Consider the following 16990-nt stretch of genomic DNA (forward strand, 5'->3'; position numbering starts at 1 on the left):
AAATGTGTGTGCGAGAAATACATTCAAACATTCAAGTTGTGTGTTCTGAGGAGCTGAAGGTTAAAGAGGAGAAAAATGCATAGTGAATTTGAGACACTTCAAGGATGTGAAAGGAGCTATTTTGGATCTCACTTCTAGATGCCTAAAGGCTTCTTTGGGACAAGGGTGTCTTGGTATGATACACCATATTAAACTTTGAAAGAATGCTAGTATATATCTTATATAAATAGTTCACCTGTAGGATTACAAGATAATTCCCATACAGATTGACACAAATAAGAGAACATTATCCAGAAGATACTTTTTTTATGTATTATAGATACATTACATTGTGCTTTTTTCCTCTGTCTCTGTTTTCCAACCACTCCACTTGAACCATTCGCACTGTATTGCCCTGTTCTGAGCCTTGAGGGAGGCTGTTAAAACCTGTAATGTAAACCCACATAAGTGTCAGCTATTAACAAGTGTCCTCTGCCCTGCTGGTGCTGAACGTTGATCCACCTCAGGCATCAAGAAACTGAGAGCGCTAATTTATAAATGTTGCCTTTCCTGTTCTCTCACGTGGTGGGTAAGCATGCTGAAATGTCTTTCCTCTAGCTATTCGGCATTATATAGGAACTTGCATCACCCTCATCTTCACAGTAGCAGGATCCCACCCAGTAGCATACTAATCGATGTGACTAACATCCATCTCCTGTGACTGGTTGTTTCTCTCGTCCTGTTCCCAGAGGCAAGATTGTGTATTTTGCTATATAGTGTTAAATGTATCACTGTGGTCTGCAGAGGTACGTGGTTAACTGTATGTTTTGCTGAGTTTATACTAATGAAGGCTAGTCAGACAGGTGTACTTCCACCTGAAGTGGAAGATGACAGGGTTTCTTTCTGTGGACTTCAGATTCTGGGAGAGGCCGTTCCCCAGTATCACAGTGGGACTCTCCTTCCCGAAAAAGCTTTCCCCTGGATTATCCATCTATTTATGTATTTATTTATCGTCTGGTTCCTGAGCACTATTTGGTTCAGAGGCAGCTACAATAGATCATAATTGCCCACGGCTCCCTCAGTAGAAGATTCAGACATTAGATGGGCTGAATCATCTTCTGAAATCACTCGTGTCTCTCTAGCTTAGGCAGACTGAGCATTTGTCGGAGCCCTTCATTTAGGACCCTTAAGCTGGATGAGAGGAATCTGTATTAAAGCGTTCATCAACCTGTCACAGAAAAGCATGCCTTTTTTAAAAAGAGTAGGATGCTCAATGAAGGAAAAGGTGCTTGCTGTAAGTTATTTATAAAAATCATAACCCATTACTTCTGTCACAAACATGCACAAAACTTGTTTCTCATGTTTGGTTGGTTGTTGTTGGTTTTGAGTTTTGTTTTTTTTTTAAGTAAACTTAATCTTATGGTACAATAAAATTCTTAGTAATATTGAACAGTCAATGTATTTTTCCTGCCGTTTGTTCATTTCAACATGGAGCCATTTATGTAACAAATTGCTAGGAAATTATTGTTATCATTATCATTCATCAGTATTCTACATAGATCCCACTGAAGCACTGTGGTTTGAGCAATACGCCGTAGTTTATCAATGAGTAAGCTGAGTTCTTAAATGCGTAACTGATTTCTTTACCCTTGCGAAATGCAGGTAGTTCTTCACGGTTCACAATTCTCATCAGTAGGCTGTTTTACATAATAGTGGGGAAACATAACACGTATATATTTTGGTGTAAGTTACTTTTACATCTTGATAATATACTTTGATTCATCACTTTTCTGAGCTGTGGTGTTCTATTTTTCCCCTTAGGGATATGATGATGGATATGGGGGTGAATATGATGATCCAAGCTATGAGGCATACGATAACAGTTATGCCACCCAAACACAAAGGTAAGCACTTGCATTTGTACATTAATTTTCAAAGTACACTTTTTTCTCTTAGCTTTTCATGTAAATTTCCTGTTTCATTTTCCACATTAAATTTTACAAAATCTCTATAGTACTTTTAAAAAGCTGTCAAAAAGTAATAGTGGCAGTCAGAATTTATATACAGAATTATTCAGGTGAAGCAAAAATGCAAGCAGCTACGCTTTTAAAATAGGTGCAAATTCAGTGTGGTTTTTTTTTAAAAAGTCATTATATCATTTTCCTGTCTGATGTCATAATGAACTTTTGTGCAATTTTTTTTTCCTTTACTAATCCAAAGTTGTCAAGGGAATCTCGTATTTACAGCTTTTACAACGTTTTGGGCAAAACCAGAAGGAAATAAAAAAAAATAATTATGATGGTAAATACCCGACGTTGTTTGGCATACACCATCAAGGTAAACTATGGAAGAGAATTGCAAGCCTGAAGTAAGGCTGAAACTGTGTTTTCAGCCAGTTACTTTCTCAGCAACTCTCAGAATTTATAAAAGCAACCAAGTTTGAAAATTTATTTTATGTCCTTACTGCACGCAATAATAGGAAAAATTACATTCATAACTTTTATGTTTTGTGTCACTAAAATGAGGCAGCAAAAATGATCGCCTTTATGTATTAATACACTACACACGTATCTTAATTTGACAGTTGTTCCATGTTTTTTAAAACTGGAATGACAACTTTTTCACAGTTAAGCTGAGCGATAAAAGGGTGATTCAGCCAGTTATTCAGACAATGCTCTGATGGGTTGCTAAGACTACACGTAAGATTGTGGGAAGGCAAATAAAAATTTAACAAGACATAGATTTTAACTGAGTTAGTGTGATTCTCACTGGGCAAGAAGGCAGTGTACGTGTATAGAGGTCTGCACTCCAAAGACCAGAGGACCTTAAACTTCCTTTTGTTTAGCCATCTTTTTTGTTGAATGCCTTGCTGATGAAAATGCCTTTCAGAATAAAGTTCAGCTCTGGAACTGCTGTAGTGAGTGGCACTTGAGCTAATAAAAAATACTTTGTAAGTATTTTTATAACCAGTGAAGTATATTTAAAAGGGTTTGTCACGCCTAAATGTGAACCCCATCAAGTATACTTTAACAACACTTATAAGTAATTATACATTACTAGCTTCACCCATCATGTCATTGTGTAGGTAGATATTCTTGTTGTCAAATGTACTCTAACTTTTCTGAAAAGAATTTAGCCCATCTTTTGCTACAGTAGTGACTTGTCAGAGGAGATGCTGCCTCCAGTGTAAAAATAATAATTAGTTGGAAATTTCTCTGCTATGACATTGCTTTATATCATCTGAATTAACCTGTAATTTCTTTGCAAGGTGATGTCCCGGGCAACTAAGTGACCAATATATCAAGTTTATGAGGACTTTATTATAATCCAGCTAGAACTGGCAGTGATAATGTTACTCAAGAAAGAAAACTTATAGAGTCACATAATTTTGTTAATTAAACAGCTATTAAGTTTAGTAGTCAGATATGTTTTCTACTAACATGAGGTACCTCCAGGATATTTGATCTGTTTAAAATCTGCAACTACAACATTTCCTTTTGTAATATACAGCAGGACACGCAGTCATTCATGTTGAGTGGTGCTGATTGCCGCAAGTAGTCTGTTGATTTCAAAGAGAACACTTTCGAAAAACACACTCCTCATTTCAGAGTTTTAAAGAACAAATGGACCATTAGATATGCAATTTGGATGTTTGTACCTTATTGGCCATTTAGCTTCACAGAAATGCCTCCCTAATGAGCCAAAATAGTACAATACAATGAAATATTATGACCTAAATATTTGGTTAGATCTATATATCAAAAAGTTTTCTCCCAATCTCAGATCTTGATTATTAGTATGCTCCAATCATATAAGCAAGACATAGCATGCACACACCTAACAAAGAAGATAAGTAGCACTGCTTCAAAGTACTTCTTCATCTCATCCAGTATGTGATTTACAGGAAAAAAATAACAAAAACTTGTAGGCATTGTCTGTGCTCAGGAAGAAAAATATCATTACTGCCCTCTGCCGGGATTGACTGAAATTCTAAAGCATGAGACAAGAATAAATTGTAGTTGGTGACTTAAGGCAGAGCACGAACGCTTCTGTTCACATTAAGGTCAGAGTTTCTACTCACTTTTTTATGGCTCATTAAGGAATCAATATGGGAATTCTTAGAGAAAGTACAAACTCTTGCCTGTCTGTCTCACCATGCATGTTGACCAATCCTTTGCTCTCTTCATTGCTTCAAATAGAAGAATGTGTTGGGATGGGGGGCACAGACAGATGAGATGGGATGGAGGGCTGAATGCAAGCTGAATGCAGGGTGCTTTAGAGCAGAGCACGTACAGTAAGTTGTGCCTTGTTCCCCTACTCACCCAATGCACAGAATGAAGCTAGTGTTTGGACAGCCTGCCACCACCATCCCTATTAACTATATCTTTGTCTTCCAAACCTCACATCTACTTCCCATTTGCTCACCAGAGGCTTGCTGCCTGTATATATTCCTTCTCGGGGCCCTTAGTCCTTCATTGCCCAAGAGGTCTGATTTAGACCTTTATAAATCAGGCTCTGCCAAGAGCAGGGAAAATGAGCACACTATCGACACACACCACTGTGCTACAGCAAAGGATTGTGATTTAGCAGAAGGATCACCAAAAATACCAAGCCCCAAGACCACTCAGATGCAGTTAGTGATAAATGCTGCACTTCTGTGCACACTTACCTGAAGGTTTGTTTTAAGGGTCGGGGACAATGTTGCAGGTCCAGCCATACATTTTTGTATAAGTCCTTCTCTAATGAACTCTGCCGCTGCCACCCTCCCAGACAAAGAGCTCTGTCCTTCATGACAGCAGTCTTATTTTTAGGCTGAAAATAGGGGGATGGGGTCATTTATGGAAGAGACCATGACACAGTCACGGGATCAGACTGGAATGAAACCCACAATAAGTGTGTGGCTGAATGAGCTAAGAGGCACCTCAAGAGCACTTTGAAATGGACGCAAGGAGCAACTTGAAAAAAAAGAACAGCAGGACCCTCACTATGGTAAGTGCCACCCATACTTTATTATGTTTGGGGAGGCTTATTTTAGGAAGGGGGGAATTATGGGCTATGGCAAATACAGTCCATATTGTGTGAGGTATGTTTTGTTTTAAATAACAGAAGCTCTATTTCTAAAGCCACCTTTTTTCCTGCTTATCTTCCTGCCCCATAATGACAACCCAGAACACAGGATGGAACCCTAGCACAAAGATTTAAATTAATAACTGGCCGCCCTTCCCAACTATGTCTATAACCATTATTTACAAGATTCCATGAAAGACTACAGGCTTAGCAAGGACATTCAGAAACCCTGCTCATTTTAGAAAATTGTTCATACTGACGTCAAAATACAGTTTTTAAGGTAATCAGAATGAAAGCTTTGTCCGATGCCAAAGAGAACAAGGAAACCATTTCAGTGGGAAGGGGAAGACAACTTCTGACATACTTCCCATGGGCAATGTTGCACTGCACTTCGAATTTCTTGATGAAACCTGTTTTCCCTCTGTCTTCATCTCCTGGACACACCAAGACATATTCACTAGTTGTTAAGTTTATACACTACTTCCCTAGGCACCTCAAAGTCAGGCAGAGAACACTCAAACCCTTCTGCCAACTAGATTCACCTCTCAAACCTCTAGCCTGACAACTTTTTTAAAAAATATAAATCCTAGACATGGTATTTAAAAGTAAAAAATCCTTTTCTTAATATGATTGCCATCCCTGCTCTTCACCATTGCCTGTTCAGTTGTGTCAATGGTGAGGTGCAGAAGGGAGGTGAGGGAAAGAATTAGCCTGATGTTCTCAAACAGCAGCATCTCATCTCGGCAACCAGTTAATACCCATTTAAGTTTTCCACTCCCCTTACACTTGGTACTTAAAAACTTGTAAGTATATTCTGGTTGCCTAACAGAATTCTGGCAATAAACAAAATTACTATCACTGCAGAGGTGCTTAGCTAGACTCAGCCCTCACCTGTGAGCCATTCTATCAAATGCTGCCCAATTTCCATTGCTAAGGTAGGTGTTGTTCCTGTGCAGGCCTGTATAGGTATACTGCTTGTCCACTTTTTGATGATTCTTAGCCCTTCAAACATACTGATGTTCTCAATGGCTTCTTACCTTCAAGCCATGTTGGAACATGCAGTGGCAAACCTTCTTCCTTTCCATTCCCACTCAGAAACCAATTTGAATAAATAAATATGATTTTCACAGGGCAACAAGCAAGTTCATAAAACAAAGCTCCAAAATGGTAGAAATATCAATTTCCTATTCAGTTGTAACACAGAAGATGTAGGAGAATCCTGTTAGTTTTCAAAGTATAATACACTTTTTTTATTTTCTTAGCAGGAACTTTTAAGTCTGTTGAACCACCACCACTGTTCAGGATTCATGAGCTGAGAACACTAGGTCACCAGGAGAAAAGGATGCGAAGTTTTATGTGAGGATCTACAACATCTGCCTCTTTGGTTACCCAGAGGTTGGTAGGAGACCAGACTGTACCACATCCAAAGTGTGTCCAAACCTCTCAGCCAAGACCAACAGAATAATTTTGCAGAAGTAGATCAGTTACGGATGAATCAGCAGAGAACCATGATGGCCAGCAGAGCCATCTTCAGCTCTGCTACCATAGCTACAGTCATCTCCACTGACCTTTGTCTCTGCCAGCACCAGCAGTTTCATTTAAAAGGTACCACGTCTCACAGCCAAAAGAGATACTAAGGAAATACGGGACAGACTGGCTGGTGATGGGATGAACTAGGAAGGGTATGTTCTATTTAATCCACTTAGGCAACCATATGTAGTGTAAACAATGGTGCCTAACAGGGAAAAGCAAAGGAAGTAAATGAATGTCCACTGAAACTTAAAATTTGGGTTTGGTATAATTTCCCTGTTCCACAGTGCCTGGCATTAGCACTGTCACATCAATCAGTTCTGGTTTTTGTGAACAGGTAGTTGGTATACTGGCCATGGCTTCCAGGGCTGATTAGTTGGCTTGTTCTTCTGTCATAAGTTCTGTCTGGCTTTTTTAAAAAAACATAGTTCAGCTGAAAAATGAGTTGCTGAAAAGGTGCTTACTAAAGAAAGAAGAGTCTGTGACTCCCATCATAGGCTGGAAATAGATCGCAAATATCGGAAACCCCATAACATACTGACAAGAAGAATAAATATTTCAGTGATAAGAGTTTAATTACGATAGTGCAAAATATTACAGTTACAGATGCCATCCTGCAGTGACACAGGTCTTCTCATGACATGTCTTTCTCAATGCTAATAACAAAGGTATAAAGAGAAAAACAAGTTTCAGGGCGTATATGCTGCCTATGTCCACTTTTCTTCTATGCCAGATAGTTTCTGTGACCATGTCAATGTAGTAGCATCCCTTTAACTACATGTTCATAGCAATACCTATCAGTTCAGCCTGTAATAGGCTCTGCAGTTCTGAATCATGTTCTTATGACTCAGAACCACTGAAAATTTCAAAAGCATATTCCACCACTAAGATGGAATATATGACAAGTTACTGACTTTGAAAAGGAACTTTTTCTCCTTCTTATTCATGTTTCTATTAAATTCATGCTGTCTACCATACAGCTTGTTTACAGCCCCTTTTTCTACAGTGTGGGCTGCTAATCCCATTTTCAAACTCCATTTTGATTTGTGGGGTTTTTACGACTGATAGAAATCCTTTTAGGAACAATTAAATTAAATGTGATGTTTCAAGCACTAAAAAAGTAAATGTATTTTTAATAGAGCAAGCTACTGGCTTTCATATGTTTTTCATGTTGTGTTGAATGACAGCAAATAATTCTAGTCCGTTCCTTCAGGATGATCTCATAATAAAGATATCAGATCTTAATTTTTCACAGGTTACATTTTCTCTAGATACATAAATGTACACAAACTGAAGACTATAATACATCTCGTAATGAAGTACAATGCAGCACTGGATGAACTTTGTTTCTGACTGTCTCCTTACTTATGCGGAAAAGGGGAAAAAATCATTAGGGAAAAAAATCTTAGATGCAAAAGTATCAAGAGAGTGAAGAGTTTTATTAATTTGCTATTACAAAGGAAATTAATATCATGGATAACTCACGTAAAGTGTAAACTCTGAGATGCTCCTTTTAGTTTCAAATATTGACATAGACTTCTGACAGGGTACATACAACAATAGGGCAAACTGCAACACAGAACTTGTTTAGTCAGTCTTCTCACTGACATCTGTAGTTGTGAAAAGCGTAAGTCTGCCATGATTCTGCAAAACTGAGCTGCTAAAAACCTTCTGCTGTGGATCTTATGGGCAGATAGCAGCAGGATTCAGATTGCTCATAGCTTTAATTGATGCGATAGCTGTCTTGGAGCCACCCAGTTTAGAGGCCACCTTTGTCCTTGTAAGTGATGTAACAGCATTAATTTAGCATCACTGAAAAAATTAGAAATCCAAGTAGCCAATCAACACTTTACTGTGCTAGAGCTGTACAACTGAAAAGTTGATGTATTCTTCAAATATCTTTGAGTCAAAATTCCTGAAAAAAATTCTACATGTATGACAGAAATGACTCTGGTATTCCATTTTGTGCAGAATCTTTTTTTGATACATTTTTGAAGGAAAGCTATATTTTAAAACTTCTCAAAATCAAATTATAACAATCATTTGAGAAAGCCACAGCCAGAAACAAATGGCTGTTGTACAGCAGATAAGTTCTGATCCCCATTTCTGGATTCAGTCTTCAAATGACGTCTACCACATTGCTTACCTGCTGATAGACATTTGGGGAGAGTGAACAATCCCAGCAGGCTTCTATAAGTTCCTGTCTCTTGCCAATGTCTCTGGTGTGTTTGTACTTACCATTTGTAATGTAGTTCAGCATTCCCCGAGGAGTCCAGATATCTACCTTCCCTCCAACTGAATCCCCAACTATAATACTGTGGAGAGATTTCCAAGCAAAAGACAGCAGATATGGTCAGGGATCTTTGGCTGTTTAAATGAATACCAAAGAACTCGGGAGCAAATATTTCTGAACAGTCTTGAGACAAAGATTTAGAGTTGCCCTTGAGAAACTCACAATCATATTCACATATTCTCTTTCCTGATGACTTGCTGAGGAGCTTTAGTAAATGGCATTTCTCAGATTCCTATGTTCTGATGCATTCAGAAGGAGAACACTGAAGAGCTCAGCAATCTCCCTTGAATGTAGAAACAAGTCTAGTAAATACTAAAAGCAACGATCAGATATCTTTATGTAATCCTGTCCTACTGTTTTTGACAACTTTCTTTGTAAAACATTCTCGCAAACTAGTTGTGGAGAGAGCTGTCCATAGTTGAATGAAACAATTTTGTCCTTAGTTTAAAAAGCATGGCTAGACAGGACTGTGAATAATCATTAATTTATTTAGAGGATTATCACATGGTTAAATCTTTTGGTGATATAATCGGAGGTTTACTCTATTCTCTTTCAGTGTCAAAAAAATATTACTATATAGTAATTACATAGACACATAAATACAATCCAAGCTGCATTAGGTAGAGTGGTTACACTGGTTCTTTGTAAAATGGGATATTCATTATTATTTCCTCTACTATGCACTCTTACTTTTTAACCAGTATGCATTGTATTTATACTTTTCATTTTGTCATTTATACTTTTCATTACTGTCATATTTCATTTTGGCTTTGTCTTATATCCACCTGTTCATAAATAAAGATTTCCCTATATTTTATTTCCAACCTGTTGAAATCAATCAAGCCAGGAAGCCTAGAATATGACATTTTATGTATCTTCACAGCAATCCACTTAGGGCATTCATCATCAAAAACTGTTTTCAAATGCCACTTCTTATTTATTTGATTCAATGAGCAAAATGGAATCAAACTGCATTACTCTGAAGTAAAGAAAAGTTTTTCCTCTAAAACTGGGTAGGATTCCTAAAATTCTGCATCATTCCCTTCGCAAATACTGTGTCTGCAGACATTTCATATTACATTCTGAACTACTCAGTCATCCTTCGGTGTCTATGAGAAAAGTACAGCTGAATGGAGAATATTTCAATAGAAATCTCCATGTGTCTGTGGCTGTAGCAAATAAATAGCTAATTAGTTTCTATTTCAGATTTTGCAAAAAGTTCAGAACCCAATGTCATCTTGTAATTATGATGGCTCTCCACTCCTATGCTTGCATAACTACTGGCTTTGTTATTTCTTATATGTTTTTAATACAGATTTGCAGTAGCATGAAATCAAACATAGGAAAATGCTAGAGAATGATGAGATATAGTTTAACTTCAGTCATGTTGTAAGCTACTAAATAAATCCAGGGAGTATTGTAATGGAGACATTCCTCTGTGAAAAATACTAGACAAAATCAAACTCAAGCTTTCAGAAAAAGGGAGACTATCCATGAAAATATTTACCATATTATTTCATTAGTTCTAAAGATCTATTTAGTAAAGGACTATATTTGTGATTTAAGGCTGAATCCTACAAAAAGTTCCTTTATTCAAGAGATTTCACATCTTTTCTATAAATATAATGCTCTGTTAAATAGAGATGTTCCAGTAAGTTCCAGATTCCTAGGAGGATTATTTCTTTATCTACACGTTTCCACTATGAAATGTTACGAAATACTATTTTATAGAAATTGCATATATTGCAATACATGTGAATGCAAATCTTGCTCACCTGTCTTCCAAGCAGAAGCATACTGCTTTGTGTAAATAGCTTTTCTTTCATGGCCAACTATGTGTTAAATGCTGCTGGCTCCCTCCCGTGTGTTGAAGGGAAGCATTACAAATGCAGTCTTACATAAAACAACTGCAGTAGCGTTAGGACCCTGTTAGCATAGGTGCTATGCTAACAATTATCGATGTTGACAATGCTAAACTCCAAGGATTACTCAGCAGGAATGATACAAAGAGGGAGATAACAAGAGATAGGAGACCCAGACCTCAAAGTATCCATGGGAGGAAGTGAAAAGATTAAGAGTTGTCTACAATATTGAATCCCATCCTAGGGGTCTTTTTGAATTGTCCTGGGTGTTAGCTTGCCTCAGGAATCTGTTGTCTGAGGCTAACCCAGTCCGGGATATATCTATAAGGAGTGATAAAGTTTCATTTATATGTATCTATCTAAAATATAGATGCTGATTGCAAGCTGACCAAAGGCCAGGAATCCCTATTCAAAGTGCTGATCCTAAAACACAATATCGGTTTACTCTCACATTGCTGAGTGCCACAACACAAAGAGATAAGTCTCTCAAGAATTATTTTTACTTCTTAGAAGGCTAACATGGAATTTTTTAATATGAACTGTGGAACTTCACTGGCATCAGCTGAATCTCTAATTTGGACCAATTCAAGTATTTCACAAAAGAAGCTTGAATATTACCTAATGGCTGTTACAACTCCAAGGTTTATCAAAAGCCTCTTTTCTAAATTGACTAGCTCTTTCCCAAACATTTCCTAGTAAAAGATTCATATAATATTCAAGAATATACTCTCCCAGTTAAAAAGCACAACCATTAAGAAAGAAAAATCATATAATAATGATATAATAATGATTCCACAGAAAAAAATATCTGTTAAATCTAGCTCAATAGGTCTTAATCAAAGGCTTTTGGTTTTGCAGGATCTTTCAGGTTATACTACAGAACACACTTCACACATGGATTCACTCTTACCAGCGTTTAAAGCAGATGAACCCTTTCCCGTAACTTTCAGCTTCGGCTTTAGTGGGCCCATTGTATTTCTGCAAACACATCTTGTGCGCCACAATTAGAGAGTAAAAAGTTAGATGCATCCCTCAGCAAGTAAAAGTAAAGAGTAAAAGGAGAAAAAGGAAGAAAGACAAAAGAAAAAAAAAAAAAAACACATAACCAACCACATGAGGGAACAAGAAGTACTCCGCTTCTTCAGTTCTTGCAATGTTCCGCTGCCTTACCCTACAGAAGCTGAAAGAGCAACCAGATGGTAATGTTGTTGACCTGGGGTCTCTTGCCAGCAGCTTCCTGCAGGTGCAGGAAAAGATTTGTCAAAGGCTAATATTAACATCACAATATCCTATACCTAACTCCATTGATCTCTGGGTGGTGAACATCACCCTTCGCCCAGGTGGCTTGTTTACCCAAGAGTCAGGGGTTTGTGGCTTCAATCTTAACTCATCTGTTTGTGGCTTTCTGCTTAAACCACCTTAAAACATCCTTCTCTACAGCCTTTTGGATAACAGGCTGTGTGGTTTCCCAAGGGTGGTGACACAGTCGAACTGGAATTCAGTTTTGCTTAGCTAAAGTCAGTTTGAAAAAGTCCCAGTTAAAAAGAGGTTTAAAAGCCTCTGTTGGCTTTTAAGCTTGCTGTTTAGATAAGAGTGTCTCTGTGTTTGAGCCTTTGTCATATCATAGGAACACTAGATAATTCAGGTTAGAAGGCACCTCCCATGTATTCGTCCACTAAGTGGTACATGTAGAAGGTGACTAAAGTCTAAATTACAGCCCATCGAGACCTCTGTGTTTCAGAAGTCTGGTGCTGAAGTATAGCGCAATGCTTTGAAAAATCAGGAGTAAAAGCTGAGAAGTTGGTAATGAGTTAATCATATCTGCTTTGTAAAATGTATTGCATCCTGCTTTCAGGAGGGTGCATGTACTTAAGTAAATTACACTTCATGTTGCTTGAAAGTAATGAATGCTAATGACAGGTAACGGTGTCTTGTTTCAATTAGCACTGCCAAGAGAGCCTGAGGTTTCTGAAGCTCGTGATCACCATATTTTGCAGGAACAGTCTGAGAACTTTAAAATTATATAAACAAGTTTTATTTGTGCTGAATGCATTTGCTTACTGTTTCCTTCCACAGCTGGGCACAATGCAGAAGAACTACATCTCTTTGTAGTTCAATAATTGAAAAAAGAAGAACTCCATGTATGCAAAGCCATATTCTAGCCTCCGTTTTTAATAAACATCGTTCATTGTTCACTTTGCTAAAAACCAGAGGAAAATATTTACAAATAAACGCATATAGTGGATTCCTGTGAATATTCAGAAAAGTTCAAGATAAATCAGACAAATGGATAAGCAGTCTGGCTCACAAAACCTGAGTTTAAGTCAGGTATTTCATACTAAGAAATTTTCTTCACTTAGGTATTGTTCAAAAAGCTTTCTAATATGAGTTGGAAAATAATTTGAAGTACCATTTTGGCTCAAATCTATGAAAATGTGTATTATTCAGGGAAATGAAGTTGGAGAACTTAGATCACAATCATGTATTGTGCTATAAATTATATGTTTTCAGAAATGTGTTAAGTATTGTGCTCGCAGATATCAAATATGCAGTATATAAAAAATCACTTCCTTTCTACAGTTGCAGTACAGATTGTTTCTTATTTTAATGGTCTGAGTATGAACTTTGTATTCTGTTTATAATGTATTTCAGCTCAGAATGTTCACTGTACAGGATTTTTATCTCACATCCTCATTGTCTGTATGATTGTGTATATTTCTCTAATAAAAACTTACAATAACAATAATGTAGCAATGAATTTTTATGCGCTCTTGCAAGTCTTGCATTTTGCTGGATGTCATCTCGAGGGTAATAGCTCAAGGCCCTACTCAGTGACCACTGAAAGCAGGACTGCTGTTGATAACTTGTTGGCCTTTGGACTGGGTCCCAAATGCACTCTTTTTAAAGCTGACCTTTGGATGCAGTCACTTTGTTTTGTAAAATGGATCAGGAAGAAATATTAGCATCTTACCTGCTGACAGAAGATGAGAGTTCTGGGGTCCCTTCTCCTGTAACTCCTCTCACTAGCCCAACACTCTACCCAGAAAAGGAGACAGTAGGCAAAAATTGTATTACATGAGACTTTCCATACAGTGGTCTCCCAGGTGGTGGTGGTATGTCATCTGCCTGTTCTGAACATTTTGTGCAATTTTAGGTCTAAACCATGAGCTCTGTAGATATAACTAGATACATGATTTAACCCAGATGCTGCCTGTGCTCTACTTCGCCTTACATAATCCTGTAATTTTATTTAGCTGGCTACTAGAATCATGGCAAAATAGTACAGAATGCTTAGTATGTTCAACAAATAAAAGATGTATTCTTCTTGTTTGTTTCTTACACCACTTCAATAGGAGGCTGTATATATTTAGATAATTTATTTTCAAGCAACTGGATGCCTCCCATTATCCTGGAAGGCAATGCTCTGCAGTGATTATCTCCTGTAGAGCTTGGCTGGCGTTGGGAAAAAGCTTTAGAAGTATTAACTTTGTTTTCATTCATGTCACTCCTATGTCGACTTTCTGCAACCGCTTTAGCAAATTAATTTTGTTTGTCTGAGATATTGACATCAGTGTCCTATCCACTCACATGAATGACTTCTGGCTAAATTACTAAATTAATGCAGAACATTTATAGTTGCATTTTCATTTCAAAAAAGTCCTACAGATATTTGTAGCTGAAAACTGACTATGAGAGCTGTGCCTAGCCAGTCAGGGGATGACATGTCCCAAATCAAAACAGTTTGAATATCAGTGATCAGAATACACACAATCAGTGCTCTCAAGTGAGGTACAGCACATGTTCTCAGAACTTATTCCAAAAATAGTTACAGATAGCTATTAAGATCAAGAAATTAAAAATCTGATTACAGATAGTTTGTGAACAAAGAAGTCAAAATTAGTTTAAGAAAATAGTTGTTACAGATTGCTTGCTTATCTCTATTGCATTTTTGAAGTATTTTTACTTACACTCCACTGTCAACTAAGCTTCCCTTTTAAGTGTAAACTAATGTTTTTAAAACAATAATTCAATATGGAAAATAGCCTGTTATATAATGTTATAAATGACGCAATATTGAACTGCTTCTGTTCAGTTTGCAAGAGTCTGTCTCATACAGCATGCAAGGAAAAAGAAGCCAAAGTGACAACAACAAAAAATTAACAGCAGGGAAAGTGTTACATTTTCTGTTTGGTTCACTGCAGATAGAAGAAATGCAATATAGTAGAATTCATGGGGTTTGTAGGTTTTTCTGGGCAGAGACTGATTCTTGTTATGTCTACCTGGTACCTGATAACAGCAGTGGTCTGATCTTGAATTTGGTACCAGGTACCAAAACCACAATGCAAACTGTAAATAATAATAGCAGTCAAGCAAAAATGTGAATAGTTCAATTTCCATTTCATTATTTAGGATAACAAAGCTGGTGAAGGGTCGGGAGCACAAGTCTAATGAGAAACAGCTGAGGGAACTGGGATTATTTAGTTTAGAGAGGAGGCGGCTCTGGGTGGGATGGGTCTGGACTTTATTGCTCTCTACAGCTGCCTGAAAGGAGGCTGTAGGCAGGTGGGGCTCGGTCTCTTCTCCCAGATAACTAGTAGCAGAGCAAGAGGAAATGAGCTCAAGTTACATGAGGGGGGGTTTGGACTGGATATTGGGAAAAATTTCTTCACTGAAAGGTTAGTCAAGCATTGGAACTGGCTGCCCAGGGATGTGGTGGGATCACCATTCCTGGTGGTGTTTAAAAAACATATAGAGGCTGTGCTTAGTGACATAGTTTAGTGATGGACTTGGCAGTCCTGGGTTAATGGTTGGACTTGATGATCTCAAAGGTCTTTTCTAGCCTAAATGATTCTATGATTCTATGTCTTAAAGGTCAAGTTTTCTGGCTGTCCACTCCAGGTGATAGCTGGGGATTGCTGATTATCAGGATGTAACTATGATCTGAAATCTTTTGATTACATGTTAATATGACCATACATAATTTTTGTTAATTAACAGAAAACAGTGAAAAAGTGGGTTTGAGACTCTTTAAGTCTGACTTTCTACTGCTTGACCCTCACTACTTTCAATATATGTTTTATTGATTACTATATTAAAACTTTCTGTGGGTGTGCAATAACTGCATAAGGAAGAGGGCTGTGGAGAATCAGGTTCCTCTTTACAAGCAGCAGAAACATTCTTTCTTCTTCAGAAGCAAAGCTGAAAACCTCTCAGTGTTTTTAGTAAAGATAAGTACTTAACAGGTTCCGCACAATAAAATACACTCAGCTTTGGGGAAAATAAACTATGTTGAGTTTGATACCACATAAATGTTTGGATTTACTGATAAATGAGATTAACACCTCTTTTGGCAGTTTAACAGTAGTGAATAATAAAGTGAATGGTCTTATTTCAGACCTTATTTTTGCAAATAGAATTTCTGTCAGTGTTTGTCAAGATCTCCTAGGTTTACATATTTAGGACCAAATCTGTTTTATGCTCAGTAGATAAAAAATGTGATGTGCTGTGTAATAGCTGTTATTGTCACTGAAATATTTTCCTTCATATTTTTAAAATTCTCACTATCCCTGAGACTAGCTGGACTATGATATCATGTAAAAATGTTAAAATACATTTCATTTTCTGTGTTCTGTTTTTGTTTGGAGTTGGTTACCTATGACAATAGTGACATGGTTATCTGAATCTGTTACAGTGTGCCTGAATATTATGACTACGGTCACGGAACAAGTGAAGAGGCTTATGACAGCTATGGTAAGGTCTATTCTTTCTTCAGGAATAGTGTGAAATCATAAGAAAAAATCTGTCACTGAAAATGCAGAAATTACTTCCACATACTTTTCTTTCTTTCTCTGCTTTTACAAAGACCAAACAAAATGGATTTGTCTAACTTTAGGGAGAGGTTTGACTTACTGAAGTTGGGCCAGAAAATTTGACAGATCAATTTTGATCAAAATTACAAAGCCAATTAATCACAGTCACAAATCAGTTTAGCAGCAACACTGAAGTTTCTGATTAGTGCCTGAATGTATTTCACAGTCTTACGTTTCAGTCTGCTTGATGTGCCAACAACAGTATGCATCTGCTACTGCCATATGCATCACTTCAACCAGCAAGTTTTGTGAGGTTTTGAAATACAGGCTTAATCAAAGTGGAAGGAGAGGGTGCTGTACCACCGGGGGAACCCCCACCGCAGCGAGACGGAGTACCTCATGCCACACCAGTCACTACAAGTAGAGGGAGTGCTGTAGTCTTTGCACCT

General features: G+C 37.5%; 1 protein-coding gene across 16 annotated transcripts in view; it reads left to right on the forward strand.

Moving 5' to 3' along the window:
• KHDRBS2 (KH RNA binding domain containing, signal transduction associated 2) overlaps positions 1-16990 on the forward strand; it is a 402639-nt gene that overhangs the window by 338448 nt on the left and 47201 nt on the right. For all 16 annotated transcript variants that reach the window (XR_013928537.1, XR_013928538.1, XR_013928539.1 and 13 more), the window contains exons 7-8: positions 1801-1883; positions 16424-16482. Coding sequence is in view for 1 of the 16 variants with exons in the window: in XM_080389900.1 (XP_080246026.1) it covers positions 1801-1883; positions 16424-16482 (142 nt within the window). In the remaining 15 variants the exon portion in view is untranslated. The remainder of the gene's footprint in view (positions 1-1800; positions 1884-16423; positions 16483-16990) is intronic.

The sequence above is a fragment of the Falco punctatus genome, assembly GCF_963210335.1.
Source record: "Falco punctatus genome assembly, chromosome: 5".
NCBI lineage: Eukaryota > Metazoa > Chordata > Aves > Falconiformes > Falconidae > Falco > Falco punctatus.